A 10,957-nucleotide genomic window follows, 5' to 3' on the forward strand; every position below is an offset into this window, starting at 1 on the left:
GGGCGGGTAGGCTGGACAATAAAAACCCTCCTACGACAGGCTTCACTGGTGGCTCAGTGGTTAAGAATCCACCTGCATTGCAATGCAGGGGACACGGGTTCGATCCCTGGCCCGGGAAGATCGCACATGCCGCGGAGCAAGGAAGCCCACGTGCCAGAACTACTGAGCCTGCGCTCTAGAGCCCGCGAGCCACAACTACTGAAGCCTGTGTGCCACAGCTACTGAGCCTGCGTGCCACAGCTACTGAAGCCCACGCGCCTAGAGCCTGTGCTCCGCAACAAGAGAAGCCGCCGCAATGAGAAGCCCGCGCACCACAATGAAGAGTAGCCCCTGCTCGCGCAACTAGAGAAAGCCTGTGAACAGCAATGAAGACCCAACACAGCCAAATATAAAAGCAAAGAAAGAAATAAATTTATATTAAAAAAAACCCTCCTACGAATCTTGAAAATAACCCCGCCTTACATCTTGTGACATCTAGTTGTCACAAGGCACAAGAGATCGATTTTTCACATATATTGTCTCACATGATTCGTTTTCCCTGTGAGTTACATCACATGTTACTGCCACATACTCCACGAGCAAGTCGATGCTGAGAGAGGGTACAAAATACGACCCAGGGAATAAGCTGGGAAATGATGGAGCTGGGATTCAAACCTATGTCTTCCTACTCCTAATCTTCACTTCAGCTCATCCAGTCATGGCCAGAGACACACCCCCTGGCCAGCCCTCTCACCCCAACTCCTTTCCTTCCACTCTGGGTCATCAGGGTGATCTCCGCGGCATAGACACTGTTGAATCAAAGCCCTCTTCCCAGGAGAGAAAAGTATGCGCCTATCTGAAGTCAGATGGTCTTAGGTGAGGGCTAAGAGTGTACCTGCCCAAGCATGGAGCACACCTGTTTACATGGCAGTCAGAGTCCCACACCTGGCTTCTGGGACTTTTAACCTCCACAGACAAACTTTCACTCTGCTAGAATCATGGCTCATTCGCTAATTAAAGGGTACTATGCACACCAGCTAAGAACTTGGAATAAGGAAGCGTATGCGAAAGCATTAGACCTGGAGATGGCACTAGGTACGCTTTGCAGAAAAAGAAAACCAGGAAAAATGATCCACCTGGGGCAGCCCCTCCCCACACTTACTCTCTAATAAGCTAGGCACAGCTCATAGGGAAGGAAGCCACCCAGCATAGGACAAACCCAGGGAGAGCCCAGTAAATTAACCAAAGGGAGAGAGATACGCAATAGAGAGAATGAATGAGAGAGAAAGCTGGTGAGCCAACTTCTCCCATAACCACCTGTGAAGTCTCCCTCTCCTCTGGCGCACCCCAGGCCAAGGACAAGCACACCTGCACCCCAGGCCAAGGAGCCAGGGAGACAAGGGCGAGTGGGAAGGATTAGCCCTCACTGCAAGGTCTTGGAATGAACTTGGCATCATGTCCGCGCCTTGTAGCATGGCTGCTCATTGCAGTCAATGGGTGAAAAAGATCAGCCTCCTGCCTGGCGTATGCTCCAGGTTTCCTAGAGTGGGTGCCCTTTTGGACACTCTCCTGAACAGCTTGGCAATCCAGCCCTGAGACCCATCCCCTTTTCAATGCTAGAGGAGGTCATCTATTGAGAGTCAGTCTAAGGAGGGACACTCAACCAAATCGGTCTTGAACCTGGTGAGGATGGCAGATAATGACATGACACTTACTAAGTAATAAACTGTGTCCACAGCCAGCTTCATTATTTGAGAGACAACCTGGAAAGGTCAAAGGGTTGGGTCAGGTTTTACAGCCTGATCTTTGGCCTCTTGGGACCCCAGGGACCGAAATGACAGGCTAAGTACAAAACTGCAGCCTGGGATCAAAGAACCTTTCCTTCTAAGTGGAACTTGGTCATGAATTGAGAGGAAGCCACTAGGTGGACATGTGGTTATGACGATGCTTGAGAACTTGGCCCAGGGGCTGCTACCAACTGCAGTTGCTCTCCGTGCCACCTTCTCTCTCTCTCTGCTGTCTGCATGTTCCATGTGTGTTTCTGAGCTGCGTGGTGCAGTGGCGAAGCGGAGCGTTGCCACGGCGCTAGAAAGCACGGGGCGGATACAGGGATAGTTTCAGCCTCCAGGAATGAGGCTTTTTCCCCAACTCTCCCCAAGCCACCCAAGACATTGTGCGTGACACGTTTTCGGATCCTGTTTGCTCCATTTAGAAAGGCTTCCAGGACTGCTGGTCCCTTCCCCCCAGCTCAGACCTGCTTCCTCTTTCGCATACATACACCACAGCCTGATCTTGCTGGGCTCTTTTGCACAGTGTTTCAAATGGATAATACAAAACAACTCCCCCAGGAAAGAGAGCTCCAGGGGATGCCAGAGGCAATGAGCCCTCCCCCAGACCCACGCCCCACCCCCGCCCACCCCCAGGCACTCTTGGCTTTTCCAGAATCAGAGACAGTGCACAGCAAGCATAGAGGCCGTGTGCAGAGACTGGTTGTAGCATTAAAAGAAACTCAGAGCAAGAGACTGGTAGGCAGTGGCTCCGAGAGCCGGCGGGGAGTGGATGCACCACAGAGAAAGGTAGGGCATGTCTTAATTAGGCAGAGGACCTCAGACAAGAGCTGACAACAGAGTCCAGTCTCTTTGCAATTGCAGTACCTGCCACCCCGAAATTACAACTGCAATTTGGCTCAAGTCTCTGAGACTCAAAAGCTCTCGGTTCTCCCTTAAGGCGGCTTTGGGAGAAGCGGCCACACTAGGCTTCCGGAGGGTCCCACAGCACCTGATGTCCCAGGCCCACCTGGGAGCAAGGAGGTGTGGGCAGCTGCAACCAGACCTGTTATGCCAAGTTCTGCCCAGCAGCCCACTAATTAGGCAGACACAGAACCCTGGCAGCCACAGCTCTCCTCCCATTCTTCCCCTGGCCCTCCAGGAAGCCCCGTCCCAAACGGGATCCACCTCCCCCTCCGCTTTTCCTCTTTACTCAGCTCCACTCTCCTCCTCCAGGCTTGCGGATCTCACAGCTGCTCGCCCCCTCCCCACACCACTCCCCTCGTATCCACGTATCCACGTTGTTAAGGGATCATCATACAGACAGCAAACGAGCCTTTGAGTTTCAAGCTGAAACTCGCAGACCAGCCAGCCTGCAACGTTTCACCCTCCCAGGCATCTCACTGCCCATCCTGTGCATGGGTCTCCACCTAGACCCTCCTCTTTGGCCCAGGGACCCTGAACATCTCTTTGTTTTTGACCTGCCAGTAGACCAGACAGAGACCCGGGGTTCCCCTGGCCTCTCCTCTCCCCGCACGGAGCTCAAAATCCACACAGGAAAAGGAAGGAAAAAGACTTCCACACCTTTGCAGCATCACCTGCTCCAGCAAGCTCCCAAAGCCACTGGAACCATCCAGGCTGCCTGGGGCCCCCCACCCCCTTTCCTGGCAGCTTTAAGCTCCAGCCCAGCCCACAGGATGCAGTGCCTGATGCCACTTCCGAGCAGAGAGAGAGAGAGAGAGAGAGAGAGAAAATGCTACCTCGTCAATGACAAGCTGTTCCAATCGCACAGCTCAGACACCACCAAGTGCCCTGGACCACGGACAGCTCAGGCCTCCTCCCTCTGGGTGGGTGGAAGGCAACTCAGCACCTCTGGGGTAACCATCCGCCACCACGGCCAGGCCCCCTGCTCGCCCCGCACATCTGACCAGACAAGAGTGCTCCAACCCAGCAGGCAGACCTCTCCGACCAGTTCCAACAACTCTGGCCAACTACCCTCTTGGCCTTCAACTGAGACACTGCTCTCTCTCCTGCTCCAAAGCACAGAGAGACCTCGAACCAAGCCGCAGACCGCCAGCGTACCACTTCTCAAAAGCACTGAGCGCAAAAATGAGCTGAAAGCCAAGTACTCACTGTGGTGAAGTCCTGGTGGCCACACTCCTGCCCTTTGAACTTGCAGTAGAGCATCATGTCCTTGAGGTCATGGCCCACGCGGTGCAGGAACTCCAGCATGCTGAACTGCTTGGGTTTGTAGTGCTTGAAGTTGGCCTTCTTCCGCAGGGCCTCCAGCACCGTGGGGTCAGCCAGGTGCGGGTCCGGGATCTGCAGGTTGACGTCCAACAGGGCGAGCAGCTCCCCGGCGTGGTACAGATCATTGGTGGTGAGCCTGGAGAAGCGGAAGCCGTTGAGGTTACAGAGGGTCACGGCTGGGAAGACCAGGCTTTGGGCCACCACCTCATCCACCTTGGTGACGTGCTGGTAAGAGAAGTAGTAGGACACCCTCTCAGAGCTCTCCACCAGCAGCAGGCCCAGAGAGCCCACGAAGGCCACGGCCCAGAGCACACGCCGGATGGTCAGCGGCCCGTACACGAAGATGTGGCGGATGCCGTGGAGGGTGGAGGTGTTGGCGAAGATCTGGATGCTAGAGGGCTGCAGGCTACCCTCGCTGGGGCTCTCCTTGAGGTCCATGGGGACCCTGTGCAGTTCCGCAACTGGCTTCAGGTTGATCAGATTTCAGGGAAGAGCTCCCAGTCCTCGGGCTCTGCTTAAACCTTGACGTTCAAGGGAGGGAAAGAAAGGCAAGCAAGCATCAGGCCAGGTGCCGTGAGTTTATCCTGAGAGCCCAGCCGCACGCTGCCAGGGGTGAGTGTTTATATCAAACCCATTCAAACTCTAGCTCCTGATTTTGTCCAGGCGATAAGGAAGGCTGGTTTTATTTAGGGAGACACCAAGGTGATGTGGAAGAGATGTGGGTGGGAAGGGAGAGCTTAGCCAATGGAAATAAAGTCCTCCCCCCTACACACGCCACTAGAGACAAGATTAAAAGCGAGAGCGAGGGAGAAAATGCTTAAAACAAGTCGCTCAGCAGCTCGGAGCCTGTTAACCAGTGCGTAATGCCCCGCGTTAACCATCCTGGGGATGTCAGGGCGGCCACGCTGATGCACTGCGGCCGGGCGCAGCGGCCGAGCTTCAGAGCCGCCGCCTCCGCCGCCGCGGCTCTAGTCCTCTCCTCTCCCCGTACTGTTTTGGACTCCGGATTCCGTTTCTCGCCGCCGGCCTCCGTCCCTCCTCTCCTCCTCCTCCTCAAGGCCCCCTTTTTTTGGGCAGAATTCCAAAGGCAGGCGGGCCGCGGCTAGCGCCTCGGAGAGGCGGTAGCGCGCGGCCGCGGAGAGGCGAGGACCCGGAGGCTGGGAAGGATGCTGGAGGTGCGGAAACGGACTCTTCTCTCCCCGCCCACCCACCCCGCCTCCCCGAGGAAAAACGAGGACCCAGAGGGCACCGAGCGAGCCGGCCTCCCTCACCCGCTCCTCCACCAGGCTGCTGGGGGCTGGGAGAGGGCAGGCGCGGGGGGGGGTGGGGGGCGCCGGGGCGCTGCTGGGGGCGGGGGACCGGCGAAAGTTTCTTTTTGGTCGTTTTTGGAGGAAGCTAGTGGGGGCTTCCCGCCCAAGCTGGGGAACCAGCCCCGGGAGTGAGGACTTGACCCCCGCCCCCGCAGATGCCAGGAAGGCACTTGGTAAACTCCCAGGAGCCGGGTATGGGGGCGAAGGCATTCCTTCGCACCAATATTTGCTCCCGGGTCAGACTCAGCCTGGGGTCTCCAGACGGGAGACGCTGGAAGCGGGGAAGGAAGGGAGCTGTAAAAATCCAGTGCCTCTGCTGCCGGCGGGAAGGGGACATTCCAGGGAATGAGGTGCCCCCTGACAGAGGCCGAAGAGCCAGACGCCCCTAGGAGACCAGACGAAGAGCAACGTGTAGCCCCACCCCCCGACAGAGCTGTTAGGAGGCTCTGCATCTGAAAGAGAAAGACAGCTGGGGTTCCAGGTAAGGCTGGATGCCTTCCCTTTGGGCTGTGCGTGTGTGTGTTCTGCCCCAGGATTTGCCAGATGGAAACACAGCTGGAGCTATAGGTGGGAGAGAGGGATTGGGCTTTCAGCCACCTACCTCCTTGTTCCTGAAAATCCACTGGAAGCCAGCTCCTGCTAGCAGGTGGGTGTGGCTTGCCCTGTGCCAGGGATCAAATGGCTGGAACCTATAGAATCAATGATGCTAAATCCCCTTCAGGAGAAAAGGAACAGAAAGTTCCAGTGGCCAACCCAGTGCACACTCCCAGTCTGGGGCAGAGCCACATGGAGGCGCCTTGCTGAGCCAACCTCGTGTCCTCAGGGCATGCCCAGCTTAAATAACACTCCTTGACAAGAAGGCAGTTTAGGGAATGTCCCTCTTGATTTGTATCTACTCTGAAATGTTTCTCTATCCCATCTGCCCTCTCGCTAAACCAGAGCCAAACCAGGAGCAGTGTCTGGATGCACACTGGGGCAACACGTGGCATTAAATGAGTGGTTTACTGATCCTGGGAGCTCCAAGAGCAGAAGCGTCCTGAATTAGCAAAATGACGGAGGCCAGTGAACCTCATGTGTGTGTCATCCCAGAGGTGCCAGATCCCTACCTTAGGGCTGCCTAGATGGGGATGGGGTTTTCAAAACAGGGGTGCCAAAATTAACTAAGACTCTATCGTGTCAGGAACGGGTGAGGATGTCTGATTTCACTTAATGCTTTCAACCACCTTGACAGGTGTGTGTTATTACGCCAGGTATACACACGAGGAAATGGAGGTTCACGAGAGTAAAGTCACACAGCTCATAAGTGAAGGAGCTGGGACTTGAACTCAGGCACGTTTGCCTCCAAAACAGAGGCTGAAAAGCAAAGCCAAGACACTCCTTCCCAAATTTAGGAAGAGGACAAACATTTCTACCCCACGTCCCCCAACACACACACACATACTCACAAACTCACCTTATACTACACACAGACCAGCTCCTCCTTCCGCAGATGTGAAGCAGCCCTCCTCTTCCTCTCCACCAAGCCACATCCCTGGTGTCCATGTTTCTCACAGTGCCAGGCACTCCTACAGGAAGACTTCCCTGACGCTCCTTTGCAGTCTTTGGCTCATCAGCCTTTTCAACAAGTCTGTGGATCTCTAACTCCATACCAGACACTCTGTTGGTTTTGGGGAAACAAAGAGGAATGGGACACATTTCCCACCCTCGATAACTCTGGGTTCAACGGGACTGAAGCCAGTGTACGTTTGCAAACTTGCCCTGTACACACAGAAGGCAGGGAGAGACCGAAGAAAGAGGCAGCCGCTCCAGGTTGGTCGGTGGTCGGAGCAAGAGAACTTACACACGAGGTTAGTCTCGGGCGCTGCGAACGGAGGAGATCTCTGCACCCACCACCCAATTGTAGAAGTTGATACAGAGGCCTTAACTGGGCTCAGGCACATCTACCATCCAGATGGTCTCAACACCACCTTACTCTCTCGAGGCTGTGTCCTTAGGCAGCTTCTAGCTTGGGGAACGCACATTCCAAAGACAAGGAAGCGTGAGGAAACTCTGATTACCCTGGTCGCGTCCTCTTGATGACCTCCCCCAAGACTCCACCCCTCCTCGTAACCCGCTCTAGTTTGCATGCGCCCCGCCCTCCTCTGAAGCGTTCCCTGATAGGTCAGCCCGGGTTTCACTAGCAAGGAGCTCGTTAGATGGTTATCTGGCTACATTGGAGGCAGGTGCCTCAGCAACAATACAGGCACATGCAAGAGAAGCGCAGGTTAAGACAATAATTCCCCAAATCAGTGGCAGCTTCTCCCACCAAGAGCCCACTGTTCAGAACCATTGATTTATAAGTCCCCTAGGCTGGGGGCGGGATCACTCAGGGCATTACTGTGTCCTCATGTGATTTAGTAAAGCCAACACAGTAGCAGGCAGAAGACTCACCAGGTATGAACACACAACCTTCTGCTTGGCTAATGACACAGGTGCCTCCTGACGAGGCAGTGATGATGTCCAAGGCCATCCTATGTTGGAAGACAGCTTTTCTCATTAGAGACATGTCAGTGTTCAGTAAAGACAGGCTTTGCTGGTCTTCATTCAAGGCTTGCTGGGGGGATTTAATAAGGGCCTCTGTGCTACAATGCCCTCCAGGCTGATGGAGGTGGCCAAATGATGGTACTGGTGGGAAACAGAACGTGTGCCCCCGGCCTCGAGGAGAGGGAGGTGGCAGCTTTAGGAACTTGACCTGGTTGTGCGCCCCATTCATCTTGGCCAGGGGAGGCAGCACTGTCAGGTGTGAGGAGATGGACTGGGGGTGGGACAGGCCAGACCAGGACCCCGCCTTTTTCCCTCAAAGCTGTGTGTTTCATTCCAGGTCTGGTGTGCTTCCACAGGCTCGGCCTGCAGCAGGACAACGGGATCCCAGTGGAGACTGAGTAGCTCTTCCTTACCCAGGGGTGCAAAGCAATCCACCCATCCTGATGGGATGTCCCATTGCAAATTCCAGTAGATGAAGCCTCTCCCAGGCGTGACGGGGTTTGGTGTTCTCAGCAGCACAGCAAGCTAATCCATGGTGAGAGTCCGGGCAATGGGTTGTTTCCCACCATTTCCATATCTTTATGGGATCGGGTGCCTCGGCAGGGGTCCCCAGTGTGGTATATGGGGCAACAGGCCCTTACCTGACCAAGGTGGCGCTACCTGTTAGTAATTTTACCTACTGCTTTAATATCCCATTTTTCCTTTCTACCGACCCTGCTGCTTGCAGGTTATAGGGGAGAAGGACCCCTCATTCACTGTTATTTCTTTTGCCCCATGTTGTACACCATGACCTTTTCAGTGACCCCCGTCACTGTCTATTCAATGATGGTATCCATCCATGGTACTCATCCTCTCTAAGCCCCACCGGTGGTGGCAGCCTGGTTTGCACAGTCACAGGGGAAAGCTAGGGTTAAGCGAGACACAGGGTCCACACAAACCAGGGCAAATTTAGAACCCTCACTCAACAGGAGGGGGCAAATATAATCAATTTGCCAATCTCTCACCAGTGGGTACTCCAGTGGACGGCCCCACTCTCCTTTGGCAGTTCAGTTGCCTTGAGCATTGTTTAGAACACATAGGACATGCTGTTACTACATTTACCAAATCACTGTATTTCGAGGGCAACCCGGTGTCCCTGGCAGCACACCATCCCACCAGAGCACCACGTGTCCTCTCTTCCTATGCACCCAATCAGCTGTATCTACTGAAGGGTCAGTTGCTACAGCTTGTACCCAGGCTAGGGCATCAGCTTCCTGATCGCCAGGAGGTGTCAGTGCCTCCTGAGTCGGGACGTGGAAACAGTGAAGACTGCCTCAGGCTCTTGCAGGTGAACCTAAATGTCTTTCCATCTATCCTGACCCCACAGGGGCTTATTCGTGATCATCCACCCCTAGGCTTCCCTTTGTCCAAGCCTTAGAACAGCCCTTTAGAACAGCCCAACCCTCAGTGCAAAGGGTTAACAGCCAGGGCTCATGAGTGGTCACCAGCCAACTCACTTGGAGTTCAGCCCTCTGGCTGCTGTGGTTCGTTCCTGTTTCCAGGCGTCTATGTACAAGGCATCAGAGGGAATTTCTCCCACTCCCTCCCTGCAGGCCACGGGAATAACGGGAGGTACATTTGGAGAATGTACCTTCTCTACAGGGCCTGGGAGCACCTACCTTTCTAGAGACAGTGGGCTGGTGGACAGGGTGCTCCCCTGCTACAAATATATGTGTCACTTAGTCAAAGTTGGGGTTTGAGCCAAGACAAGTGTGTACATAGAACATATTCTCTACCCCTTGATAGGAAGGGAAGTTCTTAGCAGGATGTGCTGTTCCTTTGTGAGACTCAGCCCAGAGGAGCACTGTGTACCCTGCCAGGACCTGTTGTTTTATAGGAGTATATTCGGTTTCTCCCCCCTCCCAGAGCTGGGACCAAAATCCTAGAGGTTCTCTCTCCTTCTGCTGTCTTTTTTTTTTTTTTTTTTTTTTTTGCGGTTCATGGGCCTCTCACTGTTGTGGCCTCTCCCGTTGCGGAGCACAGGGTCCGGACGCGTAGGCTCAGCGGCCATGGCTCACGGGCCCAGCTGCTCCGCGGCATGTGGGATCCTCCCGGACCGGGGCACGAACCCGTGTCCCCTGTATCGGCAGGCGGACTCTCAACCACTGCGCCACCAGGGAAGCCCTCCTTCTGCTGTCTTTGCTGCAGTACCCAGTCATACCTCTAGGAGTCCCAGACACATCTAACTCAGATGATAGCCCTGCTCCAGAGACGCCCGGAACTTTCATCTGCTTCACTAGTATTTTTGCCTTCTCAGAGACGGCTCACTCATCTGATCCCCAGTCCCACACTTTACCAGGCGGTATAAGGGACAGGTGGGGAAAAAAAAGTCCTCCCAAACCCCCAAATCCCTGCAAAGGCTGGTGTCTCTTTCATGTTCTTAGAGGTCGGATAGGCTTGCACCTTGTTAATCATAGCTTCTGGGACAACACATCTTACCCAACCAAACGACTCTCTAAAACCTCATGGTAGTGCCTGGCCTTGAATTTTTTTGTGGATTCACTGCCCATCCTCTCCTCACAGATGTTCCAGCAAAGTCTGCAGAGGGGTCCTGCTTCAGAGGCAAGTCTTCACATGTTAACATTCTATCATCAACACAGTGGATCCATTTTACTGATGTGGGGAAGGAAAACAGGGACAGGTCTCGGGCTACCATCCATGACATGTGGTGGGCAGTACAGTAGCCTTGGGGAAGCCCTTGAAAGGTCCACTGTTGCCCCTCCCACGTGAGGGCAAATTGATCTTAGTTATCAGAAACCTGTACTTATCAGAGTGTTTCATGAATCTTCAAGATGAAACAGGTTTGCAGGAACACTTTTGCAAAAGCATCAGAGTAATACAGTAATTGTCTGTAAATGACAAAAGACTTTAAAATGGCCATGGTTAAAAGTTTGAGGAGAGTTTGTTATAATGCAGTTGACAAGGACGTTCATTTATCTCTGTGACGTACATTTTAAAATTATGGCTGATAATGTTATACCAGGACATATCAGGTTTTTAGGAATTTCATACAAATATGCCGTAAAGAAAGTTTAGCATTTACTTATTTGACAGTGCTTCCCATGTAATTTAACATATTTTTAAAGCCTA

The 10,957-nt window shown here is 53.8% G+C and overlaps 1 protein-coding gene across 1 annotated transcript in view; it reads right to left on the minus strand.

Moving 5' to 3' along the window:
- Nucleotides 1-4,433, minus strand: part of ASIC2 (acid sensing ion channel subunit 2) — a gene marked incomplete at its 5' end in the record, with an annotated part of 989,736 nt that extends 985,303 nt beyond the window's left edge. The window contains one exon of the mRNA XM_082603153.1: nucleotides 3,879-4,433. Coding sequence (XP_082459279.1) covers nucleotides 3,879-4,433 — 555 coding nt within the window. The remainder of the gene's footprint in view (nucleotides 1-3,878) is intronic.
- Nucleotides 4,434-10,957: the final 6,524 nt, after the last annotated feature.

This window comes from Mesoplodon mirus (assembly GCF_964341445.2).
Source record: "Mesoplodon mirus genome assembly, chromosome: 18".
Classification (NCBI taxonomy): Eukaryota; Metazoa; Chordata; class Mammalia; order Artiodactyla; family Ziphiidae; genus Mesoplodon; species Mesoplodon mirus.